Source organism: Oreochromis aureus, linkage group 13, assembly GCF_013358895.1.
Source record: "Oreochromis aureus strain Israel breed Guangdong linkage group 13, ZZ_aureus, whole genome shotgun sequence".
Classification (NCBI taxonomy): Eukaryota; Metazoa; Chordata; class Actinopteri; order Cichliformes; family Cichlidae; genus Oreochromis; species Oreochromis aureus.
The window spans coordinates 30,471,552-30,496,397 of NC_052954.1; the positions used below are offsets into that span (position 1 = coordinate 30,471,552).

General features: G+C 37.8%; 1 protein-coding gene across 3 annotated transcripts in view; it reads left to right on the forward strand.

Moving 5' to 3' along the window:
• atrnl1a (attractin-like 1a) overlaps window positions 1–24,846 on the forward strand; it is a 342,376-nt gene that overhangs the window by 136,062 nt on the left and 181,468 nt on the right. For all 3 annotated transcript variants that reach the window (XM_039621670.1, XM_039621672.1, XM_039621671.1), the window contains one exon: window positions 15,153–15,246. In XM_039621670.1, coding sequence (XP_039477604.1) covers window positions 15,153–15,246 — 94 coding nt within the window. The remainder of the gene's footprint in view (window positions 1–15,152; window positions 15,247–24,846) is intronic.

The window sequence follows — 24,846 nt, forward strand, 5'->3', positions numbered from 1 at the left end:
GAAGTTTGATTGATCAAAAGTCTTGAAGAGTGAGAGGATGCCTGAGGATTGGAGAAGAAGGTGCCAATTTTCAAGAATAAGGGCGAAGTGCAGAGCTGTAACTACAGAGCGATAAAGTTGATGAGTCAAACAATGAAGACAGTCTGGTTAATCAGTTACTGGTGTATCTTGTGTACTTCTTATAAATATCTGTAATATGTGTTTTGTTGTGCTTTAACAATAAATAACACAAATCTTTAAAAGTGCAATTCTTTAACACACTCAAACTAAGAAGATAAAAAAAAACAAAAGATTTGTCAACAGATACGATGATTAATATCATCAAGAAACATAATTGAGTGCGACCAAGCTGTGGTAATAAAGCTGTTAAACACTGTATACACAGGGAACCAAATTTCATTTATTTTGTGGCGAGAGTAGACACCCAGCTAACATGTGATTAATTCTGTTTCCTGATTTCTGGGGGAATGCAATTTCTTGCCCTCTGTTTGTTTTGTATGGTATGAATGTAGCTGCATATCCTCATTGTTTATCAATTCAGAAAGAATATGGGTTTTAGAATAATCGGAATGCTGCAGCACATATGTGGCCCTTTCCCTCAGCCAAGTTCCTCATACTCATCTCATTTCTTGTATTCAAATTATGTATTTCTTTTAAAATATTTCTAAATATATTTTTTGGGTATTGCTCAGCCTCGGTGAAAAGTCATAAATAGCAAACAGACCATGGACCTTCTGTGCTGCCCTCTGAATTGTCTTCCAGGCAAGACTTGAGCATGTCTTATGTCTTCTTGAGCTTGTTATCCTTTGCTACCCAGTGCTTCAGCATATAATGCTCCTCTGCCATCGGCACCTCCCGTTGAACAGTTTTATTGCTTCCATAAATTTTGCATGATTCACATCAGTAGCTCCCTGTCTCCATTGCACTCTGATACTCCATCTTTCTCTGCACCACCTCACTTGCTCTCTCTGGCTGTCTCAGAGTCGCGGTGAATGTCTGATACACAGAAACATTTCAAAGGTAGCTGTTGGGGCTTGGGGATGTTTTGTCACTTATCTATATGGTTTCATCATTTCGTACAGGTTCAGTTCAGGTCAGTGCTTGTTTCTTGTGTGCTACAAAGAACTTCTTCAGTGTCCTTTAGTGTTCAAGCATGACGAGATTAATAAATCTACAGAAGCTTACAAGAATAGGCAATCTGCTATGAATTAACAGATAGAGAAAAAGGAGTACATAACTGTGGAGTTTTTTTTCACTGAAGAGTTTTAGGTTTTTTGTTGGTTTTTTTTTTCTCATCACACATCTCGTCAACACAGCAGTACTTATTTTCCAGTTGACTCCAGACAGTCGATTGACGGTTTTCTTGTGGAAAACCCAAAGCTCAGAGGCTGAGAACTAGAAACCAACATGAAAGTCCTTCGATGAGCACTTAGGTTGGCTCCAAAAGTGGCTGAATCCCCTTAGATTCTCATGTTAAAGTCAGTAGATATAACCCCCCCCCCAAAAAAAACAAAACAAAAACAAAACAAACATGTTTACAGTTTGTGGTCTCTGTACAGTAGCTATTTTTTGCTTTGCCAACAACTGTACAGGGAGTTAAACAAAAAAGAGCTAAACATCCAGAGATAAACACCTTCTCTAGTTATTTAGTTTTCCTTTTGGAGTTACATTAATATCTGTAACATTATGTGTTACAGATGTAAATAGCAGTGGGGAAGTGTATATTCATTGACCTCAGTAGTTTTTAACATTAAAAAAACCAAACAAAAAACCCCAAAACACCAGCACTACTCATTGGTTCAGATGTTTTAAATGGCCTATATTTAAGTTTCCCTGATGAGCAGCCTCTTGTAGACAAGTGACCCAAGACAGCAGCAAAGTGGAAGTAATTCAAGTTTGTTGAAACACTTTAAAACCTCTTCAGGATGGAGTTTAGTGGATGTTTTGGATGGTGTCCTCAGTCCTCACCTTGTCTCTGAGCTACTACTTGTCTATTTCTTGCATAAGTAGGAGGAGTTTTGGATCATGCGTGACTCATGAAATGAATCCCTTTGTTAGTCATAGACACACAAACTGTGTTGTTATAAAATTTTGAAGTCAACCTTCAATATCACAGGAAAATGCACACAAAAAAGAAATCAGTTGGAAGACTGTAAGGCATTGCTGCTCGGTGAATGAATTAAGTTTTTTTTTTTTTTAATATATTTAAATATGAACATTACTGATGATTATTTGGTAAAGGTGGCATCTTATGTTCCAACTGATGCCCTTTTGTTTTCTGTTTCTCTGTTTCAGTCTGTCCCTAGTTTGAGGTTTTGATGTACAGTCTCTAAGCGGGGTGTGACTGCAGGAGCTCTTTGTAAATTTGTGTTCAGTGCAGGAGCTATAGAGATGAGTGCTGTCTCTGCAAGAAACTGGCAACCCAGTAGCATCAACCACAGAATGGGACAGATAGGACAGCAGGGTAGTGTGTCCACGTGTGTGTGTGTGTGTGTGTGTGTGTGTGTGTGTGTGTGTGTGTGTGTGTGTGTGTGTGTGTGTGGATCAGACAGAGCCAGCTGCTGTTCAGCTTCAGCAGCAGTGGAATAGCAGAGGAGGGATGCTGCCTGCAGAGTCGCTCCATTCACTCTTCTCTGTGGAAATGCTGCCAAATTCACTCTCACCTGCTGTCTCGAGTATGTCTTTGTGAGTGCGTGTGTGTATGTGTGTTTGTGCATTTTTTTAAACATTTTTTTAGCCTTTAAATATGCTTGTGTGTGTTTATGTACCTGTGGATCCCTGTGGCAGAATTGCAAATTACCCAGCATTCGTAGCGGTATCCAGTCATCTTCCCCCCTGGCAGCTCTATTCCTGGCATGTGACTGGTCAACAAGCAAACACATAGACAAACCCAGAACACACAAGCAGACCGACACACAAAACCACACACATACAAACACTTCAGTAAATATGATTTTAAACGGCTTTTGAATCCTTTTTGATCTCCAGTCAGTGGAAATAGTGTTTTTGAAGTCTTTCTGCAGCTGTGACTCATGTCTCGTCTAGAATAAGCCGCTTTCTTTGAGACTCTCATTTATGGCATTCAGCTCAAAGAGAGATTAACCAGCATGCATTTAATAAATTAGCTCATGTGCTATCATGGAAGACAAGAAGTTGGGCTGAATATACTAAAATAATGTATCCTTTACCTTTGACAACTTTTTTCTTACAAATGCAACCACACCAGTTCATAAAAAAAAATCATATTTTAGGGTAAATGTGATTATTTTTTCTCTTTGCAAGGTAAAAATGGCTCCTAACTGGGGCCACTGGCCAGGCAGGGTTGACTAAAACAGCATTACAGGCTTTAAATTAAGTCGAGAGCATGCAGAGAAGTGTAATAGTAATAGTTTATTTCCCCTTTTAGGATACCCAAAGCAAAATTCTCAATTGCAAGTAAGTTCCATGGTGTTGGAGGGAGTATAGCAATGCAGGGGGTCAGTGAGGTACTGAGGGTCTTGCAGGTGAGGAGTCATTGAAGTTGAACCCCTATAAGCTTCTGCAGCAGCATTTATCCTGTCGGTAAATGTATATTTTTTAAATGCATCAGTTTGGATTTGTACAATGTTGAACAGTCTCTTCAGAATCTCTGGGCCTGCTTTAGGTTTTTACAGTCCTTAGATGCTGACCAGGCCCTGGGGGGTGGTGGTATTTGGGCGATTTGAAATAATATTTTATGTTTTTGACTGTTATATTTACCATATTTGGGAAAGAGAGATGATACTACTTTTCAGCTTTCAAGACAAAAGCCTGTTCAATTCACCAAATAATGAAATATTTAATACCACTGCCACACATTCACAATCCCAGTGATCCCACTGCAGTCCTCCCTGCTTTTGCTCCATCTGTCAGTTGAAACATGCGTAACAGAAAAGAATGAGCTATAAAAAATTACTTTATCTCTATTGGTAGAATATTTTGTACAGGATCAGTAAGAATGAAGGCTTATGTTCAGTGGAGGTAGTGTTTTGTGAGTGTGTGTAGGTACTAGCCTATATTTAAAACTGGACTTAAAGTAATTATAAAATAGACAAATTCATTTCAGTTCCTTTATGTCAGTGTTCATGTGTCTTTAATAATTTTAATTGCTTAGCTTAGTTTTCCCCCCCATTGACAATGAAAAATATAATTTGACAAAGTACGCCGGAGTTTTGCAGAATCGCCAAACAGTAACAATCTGTTAGGTGAGTGACTTGAAATCATCAGAACACAAGATAAATGTTACATTTGGAGAAAAAGTTGATACTTCACATGTCACAGAGAAGAAAGTGAAAAATAACATCCTGAGATAGAACTGACAGTCGGTTAATTAGCAGCTTACTGCAAGTGTGAAAGCCATCGCTTTTATATATGAGCAATATTAAGTGACAGCGCTTAAACGTGCCGGGCTAATGCAGATGTGCACTTGCACATCTGTACTACTTGGGCAGCACTATAAGCACTTATATATACACATACATTATAATGATACACTATATGATGTCCATATTCTGGTCTGCAGGCCAATCAACACATATGGTAGGTGTAAATGCGTTTCATATTCAGGAAATCCACTGGAAATAAAGGCACTGTGGACCATATGTGTGACCTCTAATTAAATCATAGCCACTCTTACTGAATTGGCCAGCATGAGAAACTGAATGTGAATCAATATGTAGTTAAGAATTGACCAAAGTGATCTTTTAATAATCATCTTATTTAGGAAACTCTTTATGACATCTTTTCCCAAGTTTGCCACATCTGGATAGACTTTTAGTAGATGGCTGCTTATTATAAGGAAGAAACACCTGAATATGGATCCTGTTTTATCTGTCTGTTTATATATTTGTAGATGCTTCACTTCTCCTGCAGCTGATGATTCCACACATTGTGTGCCTACATTGCTGAATTGCAAAGAATTGTTAAGTTGGTATTATGGAAAGAGATTTTTATTTACCGTTTATTGTTTGTTTTAAATATAGGTTCAAGGGCTATCATTGTATGATCTCTACCTTACAATATAAAGAGCCTTGAGCTGACTGCTGTTGTGATTTGGCGCTTTATAAATACAATATATAAAACAACCCTGCAGTGTACTTTCTGAGTACAAAAAGTATTTGTATAAGGATTGATTTTAAATGTAGTTAACTTGATCTTTATGCAGAACAGCACATATCAAATCCGTACTTGGATACAATTTAATGATATGGTTTTTATTTATTGATTGATGCCCCCAATGTTGCAGTTGGATAGCTTATTATATTATAATCTAACAATGGCATATTTTAGTGGTGAATTTTTGTTTAATATAAATAACCTAAAACTGCACATTAAAAAATAAAAGCTTTAAAACATTTTTTTAATAAAAGTAGAAGTAGCATGTACATGAATAAGTAAGTTACCATTGGCAGTGATCACTGTGGTTCATTTACAGAATGGAAACGAATGAAGAAAAAGTAGAATAGGGGAAAATTATTATGAAGAGCTGTTATTTACAATCCCTCATTTATAATGTTACATTTAGCTGTACTGAATTTTCCAGCTTTAAATACCTAATTGAAATATATGCTGTTATTAGCTTAGAATTACGGTGGAAAAAGTGTTTACCCTCTTCCAGATTTTCCATTTTTTTATGTTTGTCATACTGAAGTCAGATTATCAAACAAATGTAATAAAGATACCACAAGAAACCAAAATGTAGTTTCTAAATAAATGTGTTTATTTTTAAGGGGAAAGAAATCCAAATGTGCATGACCCTGTGTGAAAAGTGATTTCCCCCTAAGCAGCAAAACAGCCCAGACCATCACACTACCACCACCATGTTTTACTGTTGATGTTTTCTAAAGTTCTGTGTTACTTCTATGCCAGATATAACGGGACAGACACGTTCCAAAAAGTTCAACTTTTGTCTCATCAGTCCACAGACTATTTTCTCAAAGGTCTTGGGGATCATCACGATATTTTCATGCAGAATTCAGGTGAGCCTTTGTTTCTTTTGCTCAGCAGTGATTTTCATCTTGGAACTCCACGCAGGCCATTTTTGTCTCTGTTATAGTGGAGTCATGAATACTGACCTTAACAGAGGCAAGTTAGGCTTGCAGTTCACTTGATGTTGTTGCTGCACTTTTGGGGTAATTTTGGTTGGTTGCCATTTGTGCATAATGATCACTGTGGTTCGCTGGAATCCCACAGCTTTAGAAATGGTGTTATAAACTTTTCCAGACTAAGAGATCTCAATTACTTTTCCTCTCATTTGTTCCTGAATTTCATTGGATCACAACATGATGCCTGGCTTTTGGGAATTTTTTGGTCTATTCCACTTTGTCAGGATGGTCCTATTTAAGTTTCTTGATTGAGAACAGGCGTGGCAGTAATCAGGCTGGGGTGTGGCTAAAAAAAAATCAAACTCAGCTTTCTAAAGATGTGATACATCACATTTAATACATATTATAACGGAGAGCAATTACTTTTTCACACAGGGCCATGTAGGTTTGGATTGTTTTCCCCCCTTAATAATAAACACCTTTATTTAGAAACTGCATTTTATGTTTACTTTTATTATCTGTGTCTAATATTTAAATTTCTTTGATGATCTGAAACATTTAAGTGTGACAAACATACTAAAAAAAATGGGAAATTAGGAAAGGGGCAAACACATTTTCACACCAATGTATAAAATTCAAGAAGTGATGTGGCAAATTATATTTGACCTTTTTTTCCTTGTGCATCCTGCATATGTGCTGAATCACTGCTGGTGTAGATAATGTGATACAGTGTGCTTGGACCGAAGCTGCAGCTGGCTTTGGCATGTTGCTACGCTGCCAGGATGAGCCATGCTAAAGGTAGCTGGCTAATAGTTATTGTTTTCGGGCAGGCTTCTGACGGCTTTAGCTGAGATGAGTATTGTTAAGGATTGCTGTTAGGTTGTGGAGCAGGTTTTTTGTGTGGTGTTAAAGCAGAACATAGTACCACATTTGGGTCTAGTTCTATAGGGATTTGGCTAGGCAATCAACCAATGCAGGTGAGTTTGCGTGCATTCCTCAAAAAAAACAAAGTGCATTGCCTGATGTTGGTGATGCGATTCATAGGTAGAAGGCTAATGGCTTGAACAAAATGGGAGTGACAGTCTTTAGTCTTTTCTTAGTTCAGTGGCAGGAGCAAACGGCACAAACATGAACAAATGTAGCACACATTAGTTTGAGATGCACTTCCCCATGTTTTAAAATGCAATCTATTTTCTCAGTTACCTTACATTTCAGATAAAATTCTCTTGCCTGCAAGTTTGCATGAAATATTTTCCAAGTCTTTGTAAAAGCATTCATCAGATTTTCTAAAGAGCTTTTCAACTGTGCAGGTAAAAGCATTTCATTTATGTGTCTGCATGATTTTCAGTATGTATGTGAATGAATTTCACTTGTCTGTGTGAAATGTCCAGATATATAAATGAACACATTTGATTAGTACCTGTGAAAGCTTTTTGATAACACGTGTAAAAGTTTTCACTAGTTTATGTGAAAGTGTTTCAGGTGTGAGTTCATGATTTTCAGCATAGTGTGCGAATGAATTTAATATCTCATGTCTATATTGGAGGTAATTCAGAATAATGCCTCTAATGGTCACTCATAGTTTTTTGTGTGATACCTATTTTCTTCTTCTTCTTCTTCTTCTTCTTCTTAATAATATTGCTGTTGCTATTGTTATCATTATTATTTTACTTTGCTACAAGTAAACACTTGCTTTTATTCTGAAGAACTGAAAAGTTGAAATTGAAAGGTAATGTTTCCTTGGTTGTTGATTTGTGACATGAAGACGTACATTGTTTTTGATCAAGGATCACATGAAATGTTACTAAATGATACCAGTGCCTGCCATTGAGACTCCTGGGTAATTTTTGTCTAACCTTAACATCTAATCATCCACACATAAAAGTGAACAGTGCAGCATGCAACATGCAGAATTGGTGCAAATGGTGATTGAATTGGAGAATGACAAGTCTCATGACCCAACAATAGCAAGTGCTAAGCAGTTTTACAGCCAGTGTATGTGCAGCTATCAAAATTCAGCTTTAAAAAAAACAAAGAAACACAGACCAAAAGGACAGAACACAAGAATGGTAATGCATCTTGTTGAAGCTCCTTAATATTTAGCAGAAATAAGATTTTGCTGGTTCGGAAGTCCAACTGCACAAAAATCTTTTTTTTTTTTTTCCACCTTTTCCTGCAGAAATGAAGTTGCATTGAGTTTTGTACCTGCAACCCTATCAGGAATAAGACAGAGCAGACCAAATTAACATAAAAGGTTCATTCATGACTCAGGTTTTCTGACTGACGAACACACTCGGCCACCTTCTCACCTAAACTCATATTCAAACACAAACTGGCGACAGTCTGGCTTTTTATTGTGTGCGTACATGCGGAGGCAGTGGAGTGAGAAATTGTACTCTCTTCAGGGGCTCACACAAGTCATGGGAAATATGATTTATATCAAATTTTTTGCTAAGAGATCAGGTTTCTTTTTTTCCCCCATTGCTTATTTTTGTGTTGTCAGCATTTGCCTGATGTGCTTTCTCCTCCATCCATTTCATTCATTCATTTATTTTTTCATTTTCTCTCTCTACTCTTGGCACTTGAATACGTCATATTATGTGGATGGACTGGATGACTTAAGTACTTATTTTACTTTTAGAGACAATATATCTGTATTAAAAAGATTAAAAAAATATTTTTAGTGAAAGAGTCCGTCTTAATGAAAGGATTTATTGAGTAGTGAATTTTGAGAACTCCTAACCTTAAGAGAGCTACAGCTATATTTAAGTTTAGTTGTAGATTTAGCTTCCATATCATCTTTCAATAGAGGGTAATATCCTGTGCATTTACAGGCACTGAATCATGGATATGATAAAAGAATACTGGTTAAAAAAATCTTATTGCCAGATTAGAAAGACTGAAACAAGTTTCAAGTAATGTTCAATCTTTTTTGCATGACGAATTTTTTGCATGACGAATAGCTTACTGGTTGAAAACTCAGTAGCTTTGATACAGGAGTGAGCTGCCTGTCCATAAGAGGGAAAACATATCTGTGTTATATCTGCCAGGTTGCTGTATTTAGTCATTTCATATGGAGGGCTAATTATTTATAAAGCTTCACAGTCTTTCAGATTCTTAGGAAGGAAATCTGGAGCCAGTAAGGTTTAGGGACTCAGTCAGTCAGATTGTGTACAAATTTCCTTTGTTGCTGATGTTTGCTTCACTGTAACAAAATGATTTTTGCCCATAATCCAGCCCATGCTAATAATTACGTTTTTCCATGAGTATATTTGTCAGCAAGTGAAAAATATGGTAGTATATTTCTTAAAGTAAAGCTAATTTTGGTTGAATCAGTAGTTTTTAGTAGTATTAGTGAATTCTGACCAATAACACTTCTTACACAAGAGTGTGCCAAATGTGTGTGTTGGGGAATATCTGGGTTTATACAGCAAGCACTACATATATGGATGTTAGGTAAAATGCAATGCATGTTCTGTCATAATCAGTTGTTTTTCAGTCATATATTTTGCATTACACAATACTTTAAAAAATGTTGAATTACATCACTGAATTACTGTGTAGAAAGCGATTTCTTATAGTACTCAATAAGTTACTTTTGCAGTACTTTATAAGTCGGTCTGAAAAGCATTGTCACTACTCTTTTCGTTAATGGTCTAAGATCAGGCTCTGGCTGCTTGGCTGGGATCAATATGCACTCAGCTTTAACGCCACTCTGGATTTGTCACTGCTAACTTTGTGCTGGCATGCTGTCAATGCAGATATTTGCAAAGAGTCAAAGTCATATTAGCAACACCTACAGTATACCAGGCCTGGGCACAGTTTGCACTTTACAAAAGTTGCAGACTCAACTTTTCAAAAGTTACCGACTTCCCTAACATTTCCCTTATCCCTTCTGAAGTCAGCCAACTGTAGAATGAGGAAAAAAGGGTAATGTCAAAAACTGCATTTCTTTTTTTTGTTTTTTTCCATTTGCCATTTTCAGTTGAGCTGTGGCTAGGGTTGGGGAAAGTAAAGTATAACACATACAGTCCCGATCAACAGTTTAAGACCACTTGAAAAATGGCGTAAAATCCTATTTTGCATGGTTGGATCTTAACAAGGTTCCAAGTAGAGCTTCAACATGCAACAAGAAGAAAAGAGAGTGAGACGAAACATATTTTTGAGCATGCAATTTGAACACAACGCTTAAACTAAAACAGACTGTTTTGACTTAACAGTTTGATTCTCAGTTGGTGAAATTCTGCAAAGAGAAACTCAAGACTCCATCACGGGTAAATCAGTACTAGCCACATTACTTGAACTGCAGTATCAAATTAGCTATGTGCTGTACTGAGAAATGTTTGGTAGACTTCGTTGAATTTCTTTCAGTGTTTCGTGGCTGTGAAATTTACATAATTTTATTGAGAACATGAGGTGAAAACTGATAAGATGCACATTTGTAAATTAATTTTAAGATGTTTTTACACTGAAAGGTCACCTGTCCTAGAGTGGCCCATATGCTGTGAAGTGATTGCTCTTATACCACCCATCCATTTTCTTCTGCTTATCCAATCCATGGTGATGCAGGGGTCATCCTAGATCAGTTTATTAACGCAGAGAAATTCATGCCTACAGCCAATTTACCAATTATCCTGAGATCCCTTTGGACCAGGGGAGGAAGCTAGGGTACAAACAAATAGAACCTATGCAGGGATGTGGTGAATATGTAACCTCAACCCCTTTGGATTTGAATCCAGGATCTTCTTGGTGTTGCTGCTGTGCTAACCACCCCACCATCATAATTCTTATTTGATTTAAGAAAAAAATCTGTTCATTGGAGTTCATTGGAACCATGATATCTTTTCAGGATTGCAGTCCAATCATTTTTAACAAAGTAATCAGAAGTGGAACCTCTGCCTTTCATTGTTCTTGTAACCGTGACAATAAAAAGCTATTCTACTCTATTCTATTCTAAATTTTGCAGACTTAAAAGCAAAAGTAGTACAAAACCTAAAGGCAATGAATCTGCTCACAACAGTTAAACTAATGAATATCAAACTATATGATCAAGTAAATGAACTCTTACATTGTTTTAGGCCAAGGAAATGTTTTGTGAAGACTAAGGATTTAATATGAAGATGATGTCAAATGTAACTTGCTTTCACATGGTGTGGGGTTTTCTATTGAAAAATGTTCTACCAACTTCCTTACTGATTATTGAACATTTCTCAGTAATGTGTTAAGAGAAATCAAAATAGTGCAAAAACTGCAGGATCCAGCCACTGATTCCAGATTACTTTTTGATGTTTAACACATTTGTTTGCTCCAAAAACAGGCGTTAATGCCCCAGTCGGAAGTAGGAAAGTAGGATGTACAATCAAGAGCTGGAAATGCTGTGTAATTGTCAAATGAAACAAATTTATTTTTATTTTGTGCTCACATTTTACTCGAAACCAAACTCATTAGAATTTAAATTGTATTTAATTCGTCTCGCTGAGCAGTACCTCAGCTGAAATTTGAGTTCGTGCATACGGTTTTGTGGACAAACGGCTGGACTAGATTCTAATCTCGGCCCTCATCAGAACATGCAGAGCAGAGGATTTGTCTGTGCTCGGCCTGCTCTGCTGGAACCAGGGTGGCTTTTTCTGCTGAGGGGATTACAGTGGTTTCATGTTTGTTTAATCAAAGGAAAGAAATAATGGTGCAAAATTTGCTTTGTTATACTGTGAGATCTTAAATAATTGAACTTAATTCTAGCATCAAGTGGCAGCCAAAGAGGTTGTGCTACGTCTCTGTTCAAGTGTCTTAATTCAGCCTTTAATTAGGCCTTTGAGATTACAGTTAGACAGCGGGGGCTGAGAGGGGTTTTCTTCTTCTTGTGTGTTGAACCTTGTGTGTGAAGCTCTCAGATGATTGCAGTGTTCAGTACCAGCCTCCAAACCAAAACAGTACTTTTCTGTCTGTTTTTCTCCCTCTGTCCCCTGTTCTTATTCTTTAAGAACAACTGGCAAAATCAGTGCGACTAGACGAATACATGTTTCTCCTGGCTGTGCCCTTTGTGCGCCTTTGTTGGCTGCCAACTAAATCAATATTGTACGAACAGCAGGGTGACCTGAGCCTGCGCTAACACACCTGTGATTTGTCTATTATCTCAAGTCTAAAAGCCACTTCTTGTCAAGATTCTGTTATCTTCCAGAGCCGTGCAGTTCAGTGTGCATCTCCGAAAAGGTTTTCTATTTTTCTGACGGGTCAATTTAATTTAAAGTAATAGATTGAAATTGTATTTTGTTATTGTTTCTCTCTCACCAGTCAGCATCTGTTTTTTTTTTGTCATGTCACAGAACATCAATTCAACTTTCAGCCTTCTGACATTTAAGCTCCCCTTCTGCACGACCTTGTTTTTGTGCGGTACATGTTCTCAGAAATCTAAATATTTGAAGCAATGTTTATGTGTGCTGCTTTGCTTTTGCTCTGTGTAAGCAATCGAATCGGGTCGTCTTTCCAGGCAGAAGAGGGAGGACTAGAAGAGGTTGCTTTCCTCTCATTATCTGTCTGTGTCTTGCCTTTACCTTGACCTGAGCTCAACACTGTTTTTATTACAGGGCCTGTCTCTGAGCCAATTGGAAAGAATAAGAACAAAGCACAAAGTCAATTCAGCTGGAGTGGGACACAGTAACGAGTGGCTGTGTGTGAATGTGGACACACACACATACACACCGAACTACAAGGGTGCAGGGAACGTTCTTGTTTGTCACTACCTTTAGGAGCTGAATGCAGAAGTGATTTAGTGTTTAAATTACAGGCTTGGCTCCATGTGAATTATCTGGCTACATCATGCTTTTATACAAGAAAGTAATTAAGAAGATTAAACTCACCAAAAAAAGGCTCACATTTCTGTGGCTCGAATCAAAAGTAGACTATCTACAACAGATAGCTGGCAAAAGTCAAATTTTACCATCCACACTGTTACCACAGGGCTCCATCCATTTTTAAAGGAGGATTTTTTACATTTTGTCATTGCAAGGTTTTGAGAATGACACAAGATTTGGTTATCACAGTTTGCTGCTTTAGTTTTTGTGATGGCAATTTGCGTATACTCCAGAATATCAAGAAGAAACAAACAATGAAAAACAATTTCTACTACAGTTCAGCAATGCAACATAAGCACCTGTTAGCCTCATTTTCAGGGATCCTCAGGTGGTAGTGGACAAGGCTGGAGATCACTCTGTCATGTGGTTGAGTCTGAATAGCAGACGGGATCCTTTAAAAGTAGAGTGGTGGTTGAAATCATTGTTTTTTCTGTGTTAACCATGGTTAAGTGCAAGAAAACTTCATTACTTTGCATAAAAAGGGCTTCTCAAGAAAGGCTCTTGCTGCCAATAAGACTGCACTTAAATCAACCATTTACCGAACTTTGAAGAGAGAGAGTTTAAATTGTTGTGAAGAAGGCTTCAGGGCACCCAAGAAAGTCCAGAAAGTGCCAGGACTGTCCCTTAAAGATGATTCGATTATAGGATCATGGCATCACCAGTGCAGAGCTTGCTCAGGCATGGAAGCAGGCAGGAGAGGGTTGGCCTGCAAACCAGATAAGGTGGAAAAATAAAGACATAATCAAGAGCATGGTTCTGATCCGGCTTCTGATCAGATACACTTGCTTCAGGCTTCAGCCCACAGTGGGCACATCCACTGTAGACTGCAGTTTGGTCTCTTGGTTTCTCAGTGATGATCCTTGACATGAAGGTTAGTATGACAGACAATGATATCTTCTTTCTGTGCAGATTTGAAACCATGCAGTGAAATCACAGATGCGCATGCGTAAGTGGTCAGAACAGGACCTCTAGGAAATAAACTAAAAATAACAGCAGTGCAACAATGCCCAAGATGACCTTGACGTTGATAGCAACTTAATTTGCATTAGCAAGAGGGTTTTGTCTTCATGTGGGCATTTGACTTTGACATGGACAGTGCTACACCTATCAACACAAATGGTACAAATTGTTCTTACATTTGTAACACACAATTTCATATTTGTTGGTTGAGACATTTCAGTTATTCATTCATAACTGAAATGACTTTGAGAAGCTAATGGGTTTCTAAGAAATGCACATTGAAAGAGTCCTTGGCTGAGGCAGTCTTTCCTCGTGTTCATACTTCTGCTGTGAATAAATCTCCTCTAATGTACTGGAAGATGGAAAAAATGTCTGTCTTCATTCTGTGTAAAAATGTGTAAAGAGGTTGAGCTGAAAAGCTAAAAGAATAAGGATTCTACAATCGGTTGAACAAATTATTTTATCTCTGCCCTTCTGCTAGAGTTTGAGTTACAGGATTAAACATCCCACAGAATGAGGACATTCATTTTCTTTAACTTGAACAACATGGGGAACAAGAAGATTCTGCATCATGATTTGCATCTCAAATCCTTTAAAAATGCTGATAATTTTAACAGTGACCCTCTCATTGCATGGATACAATCCTGACCAAACACTTTCTTTTCAACCGTTGGGAAATGTGTTGTGTTTGAGTGGGAATTCTCTTTGAAGAATGCATTAGCTTAAGCTCACTTTTGTCCAAGAAGACAGAAACAAAAGAAATGAGTTCAACAAGAGATATCAGTTCAATCAGAAACTAAACAACTGTTATGACTGGGAATGATGGGAATGATTCAGAGCTGCAAGATGCCTTGATTTTCTTCCAAAGAGATGAGTGATTTGTCCTTTCCTGTGTTTTATTTTTTCATTGCCATTTCTCTGCTTTCTTATCCATTTTAGCTGCCTTCTTGCTTTCTCCCTACACTGTTTTCTTTCTACCTCTATCCCTCTCACAACTCACTTTGTCTGCATACATTTACTCATCTGGAACATTGTGAATGACAATGTTTGAGGATTACTGTGTTTATATACAGTATGCATGTCTCAGTGCTGTGTGCTGAGCAGGTCCATTGCAGTAGATAAAGATTAATGTCTTGCTTGAAGGGCACCTCAGCAGTATTTCCATAAGTTGTCATCAAGAAATTGCTGGTTTTCTGTTATGTCTCTATGATATCAAGAGTTTTCAAAAACCAAACTTGACACATCTTTGCTTCTTCTCTTTCTCTTTTTGTCTTTGCAGCATGCAAGTGTAACAGCCATGCCAACGTTTGCCACGTCAACACGGGAAAGTGCTTCTGTACCACCAAGGGCGTCAAGGGAGACCAGTGTCAGCTGTGAGTCTGCCAACTCCAATCTAACTGGTCCTGAATTTTTAGACAACCTGATCCAATAATACTCATTTAATCATTTCACAAGTCACTTTAATACTTTAATATATAATATATGTATACTGACAACAAGAAGCGCACTGGAGAGAACACTCAGTGATCTTTAAATGTGGCAAAGACACTTCATCATGACACTGAATCCATTTCAGGATTGCAAATTTGCTGATTATTGCATTAGTTTTGGGTTACACTGAAATTAGGTTGATTCAGGATTTGATATTTTGGGTGATCAGAAAGCTAGAATAGTGTGTAAACAGTCCGTGGCTTGTGTGTGCATGCTTTCCCTTGACTGCCAGACTGGACCGCTGCAGCACTACAATATCCTAAATGGCTTGGCGGACCAACGCGCCGTGGAGACAGACTGAAAACTGCTGCATCAATAAATCTAGCAGGCGAGGGTAGAAAGCAGAGCTGGAGAGTGCTCTGGTGTTTGTGTGGTTTGCCATCTACAACAGGAGGAGCATGCAGCATGATGAGACAGATTTCTTTCCCTTATTCTTAAACTATGATAGCATACCTCAGATTATTTGTGTACATCTAAGTGAGTGTGTTTGATAATTTGCCATCAGTTATATATTTTAATAATCGGGTATAGATTCTCTGCCCAGTCGTTTCAATTACTTAATTCAATTTATTTATATAGCGCCAAATCACAACAAAAGTCGCCTCAAGGCGCTTTATATTGTACAGTAGATAGCACAATAATAAATACAGAGAAAAACCCAACAATCATATGACCCCCTATGAGCAAGCACTTTGGCGACAGTGGGAAGGAAAAACTCCCTTTTAACAGGAAGAAACCTTCAGCAGAACCAGGCTCAGGGAGGGGCGGGGCCATCTGCTGCGACCGGTTGGGGTGAAAGAAGGAAAACAGGATGAAAGACATGCTGTGGAAGAGAGACAGAGATTAATAATAGATATGATTCGATGCAGAGAGGTCTATTAGCACATAGTGAGTGAGAAAGGTGACTGGAAGGAAAAACTCAATGCATCATGGGAATCCCGGCAGCCTACGTCTATTGCAGCATAACTAAGGGAGGATTCAGGGTCACCTGGTCCAGCCCTAACTATATGCTTTAGCAAAAGGAAAGTTTTAAGCCTAATCTTGAAAGTAGAGATAGTGTCTGTCTCCCGAATCCAAACTGGAAGTTGGTTCCACAGAAGAGGGGCCTGAAAACTGAAGGCTCTGCCTCCCATTCTACTTTTAAATACTCTAGGAACAACAAGTAGGCCTGCAGTGCGAGAGCGAAGTGCTCTAATAGGGTGATATGGTACTACAAGGTCATTAAGATAAGATGGGGCCTGATTATTTAAGACCTTGTATGTGAGGAGCAGGATTTTGAATTCAATTCTGGATTTAACAGGAAGCCAATGAAGGAAGCCAAAACAGGAGAAATATGCTCTCTCTTTCTAGTCCCTGTCAGTACCCTTGCTGCAGCATTTTGGATTAGCTGAAGGCTTTTCAGGGAGTTTTAGGACATCCTGATAATAAAGAATTACAGTAGTCCAGCCTGGAAGTAATAAATGCATGAACTAGTTTTTCAGCATCACTCTGAGACAGGATATTTCTAATTTTAGAGATGTTGTGCAAATGGAAGAAAGCAGTCTTACATATTTGTTTAATATGTGCGTTGAAGGACATGTCCTGGTCAAAAATGACTCAAGGTTCCTCACAGCATTACTGGAGGCCAAGGTAATGCCATCCAGAGTAAGAATCTGCTTAGATACCATATTTCTAAGATTTTCAGGGCCGAGTACAATAACCTCAGTTTTATCTGAATTAAGAAGCAGAAAGTTAGCGGCCATCCAGGTCTTTATGTCTTTAAGACATTCCTGCAGTTTAACTAATTGGTCTGTGATACCTGGCTTCATGGATAGATAGAGCTGCGTGTCATCTGCATAGCAGTGAAAATTTATGCTATGTCTTCTAATGATGCTGCCTAAGGGAAGCATGTATAATGTAAATAGAATTGGTCCTAGCACTGAACCCTGTGGAACTCCATAATTGACCTTAGTGTGTGAAGAGGACTCTCCATTTACATGTACAAATTGGAGTCTATTAGATAGATATGATACAAACCACTGCAGTGCAGTACCTGTAATACCTACAGCATGTTCTAATCGCTCTAATAGGATATTATGATCAACAGTATCAAGTAACTCAAATCATCAGTATGTTAACTCATTTTATTAGAGCTGCAGCAATTGTTTTTGATTTCCAGAACAAATAACCATCTAGAGAAATGATTTGCAACATGAGTTTTTATGATTGGTGGTAAACATGGTTTATATAATGTGATATTTCCTCCTCATTATTTCTCCTCCATGCTCTTGCAGCTGTTGCCTTTACCTTTTCTTCCCTCACTGTATGCATGAAGCTCACAGCTACATGTGGAGGTGTCGCGTTAGTTATTGGTGTTATCTGCCATATTTCTTTTGACATTTACACTAATGTTTGCATCCAGTGTCAGTAGTCAAACAGACTCAGTCCTTCAGTTAAAACTAGAAAGTAACTCTGACACACGTGTCCTGAACATCTTGAGTCATACCTACTGCATGTGACATTTTGACCCTGATCTTAGACTTTGACCCTCACCATTGACGGCCTTTTGCCAACCTCTCCATGACCTTTAAGTAATCCTGAACCCTAGCTCTGCTCCTGACATGAACCTGACTTTGTCTGAGGGCAAAGCACCCTGCCCCCTCACACTACCAGAGACTCTCCACATGTTTACTGTCAACTTTAATCAGTGTTCTCCTTCTGTCAGCGTGGCAGAACATTTTGTACTCATATACAGTCCTCTCCATGTGACCTTGGAAACTTAACCTAGAGAACACACAGATTTTTGCCAATATTTCCCAACTGCATTTTTGAATTATGCTGTTTTTGATGGACCTGCAGGGCTAAATGGAAGGTGTTTTTTCTTTTGTTGTTGTTTTAATAATACTTTTGAAGGCCAGTTGAGTTGTGCCCACAAAAAGTGATCAGATGACCTAGACACATATTTGAATTTGTTTAGAATTGTATTTACCAATTTAAAGTCTGATTATGTTATTTTTGAAAGCTCATCAAATGAAAATCATCCAGTATCTCAAAAATAGAAAATGTTTTTTTTTCTTTTAACACTCATCACCAAGAGTTAAAACTCTAAAGAGTTAACTATAAATTTTTATGAGGAGCTACTGTACCTGCTTTTGTTGGGATCATTCGTTCCAACTCAAACTTTGATATTTTCCTATAGACACTGAAGAGGTTTGTGCTCCTGTTTCAAACAACAGCACCAGGGTTGCAAAATGAAGCAAATACTGAACTCTTGAAAAGAACAGTTCCTTAAACGTCTGTGAGGCTTCAAAACACTGCCATCATCTACTGTGTTACAAAGTCACCATTAGAAGCTCGGACATGTTTTAAACATCGTCATTGTGATGTTGTGACAAGTGGTGTCTTGTTAATCACAATGAGCGTTCCCTGTAAAATTCTCCTTTCTGAAACTTGGTGACCAAAATGTACAAAATGCCCAACAATGGCTATTAAAAAGGAAGAAAGGACGTTGGCTTCAGTCATGTCCGAGTTCTCAGCACATTTTTTTCGACCTGTAAACTGCAACCATCTGTTTATGGTGTATATGCTCCAAAAGGAAGTTAAAGCACCACATATGCTCCAATTTTCAGAAGGGGAACTTTACAGAACAAACAAAAAACATGTTTTTGCATCAAGAACTCAGTAAATATTCACTATACATTGTCTGGGCTGTGGCCACTCAGATGGTCAGGTGTCTGGAGCTGCCATCCCTCATCTAATGAGAGTATCTCAGCTGGAGCTCTAAACTGGGTTTGCAGTGTTTATGCCTTTGTGAACACAAATATTTCTATATCAAAAATAAAATCAAAAGTTTACAAGTGAAAATAAAGCTTAAAATGGTCCCAGACAAGACTCAGACTATAGCTTCACTGGTGCTTAAATATGGAACTGCTTGTTTATGTTGTCAGGCAGTACAGTAGGAACAAATGACTTGTGTTAATTTAGTTGGAGGGAACTCTAAACAGGAAGAACCACAGCTACAGTAGCTGGTTACCAGTGACTGAACTTTGAAAATAAGAGTGAGGGGTTTATCCACTAGTAAGTCATTGGCGTCATTGTCTCAGATGGACTAAAAAGTAAAAAGAAAATAAATAAATCACCAAATTTACCTGTGCAACCTGCCCAAGCTAAGACTCTGTGAAACCCTGATCATCACTCAGATACATCAAGCCAACCACTATTAATAGAAACAGCTATTAAATATGTGTTGGCAATACTTGTGATCATCAGTAGTTTAATTAGGGCAAAAAACTAACTCAAGACAATGGCAGCTCACTCTGATTATCATGCTAATAACGTGGCACATTTGGAACAAAACTCAGCTGCAGTTAAGCAGACTAAATAAACGCTGAATTGGAATCGGGCATACGTCCTAAGTACACCTGCTCATTTGGCATTTGTGCTTGTTTTTCTGTGTAACGTCTCTTTTCAGTGCACACGGATATTTCATTATTCTGTTGGAAACTCCACGGTGGGCTGAAAGCAGAAAAGGTTCACTTGTGTGTGTTCACTTGTGCATCACTAAGCCACCGTGCTGCTGTCGCTTTCACCTTTGATTTGCCCTGATGCTGCATCTCTCTTTCTCTCTCTCTGACTCTCTGTAAATGTGTCTCCGTCACAGCGGTGGGTGTTTTGGTTGAGTCACTCCAAAATGGTGTGCCAAGCAGAGGGCCATTTGTTTGTTGTTTTGATTATGAACAAGCAATTTCCCCCCGGGGGTGGATGGCAAGCGCCCTCGGGTTGCAGCAGGTGCGTGGATGCATATTTGTCTGTGTGAGAAAGTGCAGTCACAAATGCAGAGAATTGGAGAGACGTTGGGACATTTTTTATTTTGTCTTTTGTGTCTGTAGATTTGTACATGTTTGCGTTCATGAAGATATTGTCACTTTGTGTCGGCTTAAAGTGAACAAAACATGAAATACACACTATTTTGGAGAGGAGTATTTTTGTGTCCTTTTTCTCTGTTTTTGTCTTTTTTTTTAATCAGTACATCGCAATAATTTTTCCTCCAACATTAATATAATCAGGACAGGACACACTCAAATATAATATCTATTTTACTGACACGTTAATACAGGAACAAAACAAGTTCCAAATAATAATAATTTTAAACTTCAGTTTAAAACGTTGCATGCATTTGTTGTATGGGTTAGATAATTCCAGCAACCTTTGATTAATGATTATTTGTGCACACTTGTGGAAAAGAATATGTAATCAGCCATAACTTGAACTCTAAATCAGATAAAGCTGACATGGCAACAGGCACCTAGTTTATCGAGAGCATGAGATTATGGGCGGCTTGTTAGCTTAGAAAATTTAGCTTAGAGTGTTAGCTCAGACATGGAAATAGAGACTTTCATTTTCAACACTACTTAACATTTACTGTACGTTGTCATAGCACTACATAGTCCTATTACACAGTCATAGTCATACTGATTTACGATTTCTGTCAGAGCATATCCACACAACCTCAAAACAACACAACTGTAGGAGGGACCATGTTGAGGTATCACTCAGTAACAGGTTGATTATATACCTGTTTGAATTTTGTCAATAAAATGACAAAATTTGTATAAGAATAAAAGAAACTGTTTATAAACTCCAGCAATTTGAAAAGCTCAATGGATCAATTGGTATTGATTTTAAATTTTCCAAGCAGTTTATACTTCCACAATAACTGATATTCATGCTGTAACGCATTCGGGTTTGGTTACAGTTTTAATGTAAATTCATACATAACCTTTTAAAAATCAAATCGTTGTGTGTGTCAGCACTTTTAACGTGCAGTCTATTGAACAGTCCATAATTTCTTCTTTCTTGTCTTGTTGTTTGATTCTTTGATCGTTTTGATTTGGCTTCAATTGGCCTTCTGGACTCCTTTAATTGACAGCCTATTTGCATGTTTTACTTTTCCCGGGTTTAATACCACGTGTTGTCTTTTTTGTCTTGTTTTGTTTTGTTTTATTCTGTGAATACTCTGCCATAATTAAACCCACAAAATCCCAGCAGTAAAAACATCATTCTATAGTAAAAAATATATATAATACATAGGAGCTAAAACGTTTCGTCTCAATTTTATTTACCTTTGCTGAGAGTTTTACAAGATCAGCAATCAAAGCTCAGCACTTGTCATTTGCTCTGTGTGTGTGTGGTGTGTGTGTGTGTGTGTGTGTTGTGTAGCTGAGTCACCATTTGTTTTAAGTGATGAGGCTCTCCAGTCTCGTGTGGCCCCTATCTTGTTCCCATTGTGGTTGTTTTAAGCAGCTTAAGTGTCTGTCCCCTTTTTGTGGGAGCTTTGCATCCAGGACTTTATGGTCCCTTGAAGAGTTAAAGAAAGAAAAGAAAAAAAAAGCATGTCCTCTGCCCATAAACCTAACCTCATGCAAGTCTTTCAACTTCTTGCATATTGGAGTTCAGTATATATGCATGTTTAAAAAAATCATTACTGATTGCTGCTTCAGCAAATTTGGTAAATGTGTATTTTTTTATTCTAGATTATTAGCATGTAGTTGTCTTTGAAACTAGCTAGCCAGCAAACAGCAAAATACGCTTGTTTGCTCATGTGCTTGTGTTAAATTGTTCCTTCCCCTTTTTACAAATGTAATAATATAACTTTTTTTAAAATATATGAAAGTAGTATTCCTGTTTTGAATAGAGGAGATGAAGCAGGAAAGTCCTCCACAAGAGATGTTTCTGTGCATATGCTGCTGGTGACAAACTTTTTAGAAGAAACAATGTTCAAAATCTGAGCTCATACCACCAAATGCATCCTACAAGTAGAGACAGCTACTTCAGAGCCATCCTACCTATGATTGGGGTTGCACTTGAGTTTGTCCCAAAAGACAATATTCCTACACTGCAAAAAGATCCAGAGCAACAGAATATATGTTTTGAAAATAATATTTTTATAGGTGACCCTCTTTTTTTGATCAACAATTAGATTAGTGACTAATTTAATTGCATGATTCCTGTTGGTAACTAACCCAGAACAAAAACACTGCTAATTAAAATGGATCCAAACTCACTCACAAAAGCATAAAATCTGTTTTTTTGCATGTGTTTTTTCAAAAACGTAGATGTAAAGATGAACATTTTTTTCACTTTGCTGCAGAAACGTTCTGCTTTAATTCAAAATACAGAAAAACAGGACAAAAGTGCTTTCAATATTGAAGGAGCAGCTTCTGCCACTCACAACTTTATTTTGTCAGGCGAAAACGGCTCAAAACAGCTTCATCTAAAAGGCACCTCCATTTTGGCCTCCGCTGTGTCCGGGCCTGCAGAGCATTTGTTTGATAAAAAGTGAGTGCAGAGTGAACACAGTGCCACATCATGAAATAACGGTGGTTAAATCCAAGAGTAAATTTTATGAGAAGGCAGAGTAGGGCAGGTTCACGCTTCTTGTACCAGCTAAAATATTCTTCAGAGCAGCTATTGTAAGTAGTTGGAATGAATCTCTAACCTACTTTGTGGGTAGAGAAGCAAAATTAAAAATATTTGGAAATATAACCACAGCTTAAAAGAAGAAAACTATGATTAAAATGAGTGAAAGTACTTTTTAAATCATATTTGGCTTCAGATAAAGGCCCAAGGCAATTTATGACATTGCATTTATCACAGTAAATCTCCTTGTGCTGAAATAGGCTTGCTATATTCCTCAATTCATTCCTTTGTGGCAGTTGGCTGGGAGCGACTCCAAAGCTTTTAAAGTCACAGAGTCCTCTTGAGATGATGCAGCTCCATTTACCAAGTCTCTTCTCTGGATTCAACACTTTTTAATAAGCCTCTTTCATCCTCTCTTAAGCTTCAGTTCTCCTTTTAAGAAGGGCACTTCACCTTCCTTGTGCTCCACTTTGCTTTTCGTTTTAGTCTCAGAGACTTTAAGGTTTTGTTTTTTGTTTTTTTTTTTTTGTTTTTTTTTTTTTTTGGGTGTGTATTTGATTCTTGTTTTTTTTTCTCTATCCACCATCGTATCTGGTGCTCTACATGTAATAGAGTCTTGCTCATTTAAGTGGTTTTGAACAAATAATACAGAGGGGTGTACTGTGAAGCAGGTTAAACAGAGCCAGACTTTCTTGGTTATCCAAAAACCTAATCAGGGTTAATCCACACTTCCTGCTTCAGGCTCTGTGTTTGATTACATGTGTATTTGCAAGGAAAAAAACAAAAAAAACTAAATATACATAAAAAACCTAAAACTAAAAACGTCTGACTAAACTTGGAACTTGACTTGGTAATTCCACATAAAAGCTAATCGTGTTGTTGCTTTTCTTTGGTAGATTTGGGTCAATATCTTGTTCACCACTCAGGCTATCCTTAAAATTAGGTGTTGGACTCCTGCTCTGACATTGTTTCTTAAAATTATGAATTTATTGTTCTCTCACTGATTTTCCAACATGGTCCCAAATCATAATGGTACCTCCACCATGCTTCAGTTTGGCTCAATTCCTGGCATTGGTGTGCCATGCCTTTTTCTCCAAACGAGTGTTGTTTATGCAGAACATTGTGGTGTTGTGGACCATCCAGGTGGTGCTTCACAAACTTGAGATCTGATTTAATTAATTGATTAATTTTCTAAGCAGTCATTTCTTCCGTTTCCTTCCATGTCCTGGGTAGAATTTTTATTCAGTGGGATTTTTACCAAGTTATAGAAATGTCTGCAGGTGCAGGTTTTGTTGTTACTTGCTTTGTTATTTCATCTTCACCTTTTTAAGGATTGTATGTTGTGTACATCATGCCTTCTCCTAAAGATTGCAGCTCTCCTGTATTTACTTCAATTATAGACAATTTACATTAACATTTTAGTTTTTAGAAATGCTTTTTTGGTCTTTTCCAGCTTCATACATCTTTAAATTGCTTCTTGTAAGGTCCTGTGAAGGTTTTTGTGATAGAGAGATGGTTCACACCAATCAGTTTTTAATGAGCGGAGCTGTAACCGGGATTTGTGTGTCTTTATTTATAGGCAGGGCACATCTACAGCCCACACTACTTGTCTCCTAATTGGAACAACTGACACCAAGTTGCTTTTTGAAAAGTACCGTTTGAATCCATACTGTTTCACAGGAACCTGTGTTTCTTCCATTTGGCCTGATGATGGTGTTTATTGACGTCATAGAATTTTCTGCATCCTAATATAACTGCATAAAAAATTAATTTAAGATGCCGATGCTTCTTGTTAAAAATGTGTTTCTAGTATCTGACTGCTGCTGTCATATACATTTCTGTGTCAAAGCCAATGCACATCTTAATGAGACCTGCCAAGCTGAAGCCAAATTTAGGGCTAACCTGTCATTTATCTGTTTAATGTCCGAGTGGGCTTTTCCTCTAATTTATTAGAGAAGAATCTTGTTGCTGTTTCTTGTTTTATTGTTGTCCTAAACTCCTGATTCAGGATAAAAGCTTCGTGAAGCTGCTATGGTTTAAGGCCACGTCCTTGGACAGGGTTTATAGAAGAATGAAATATTCAG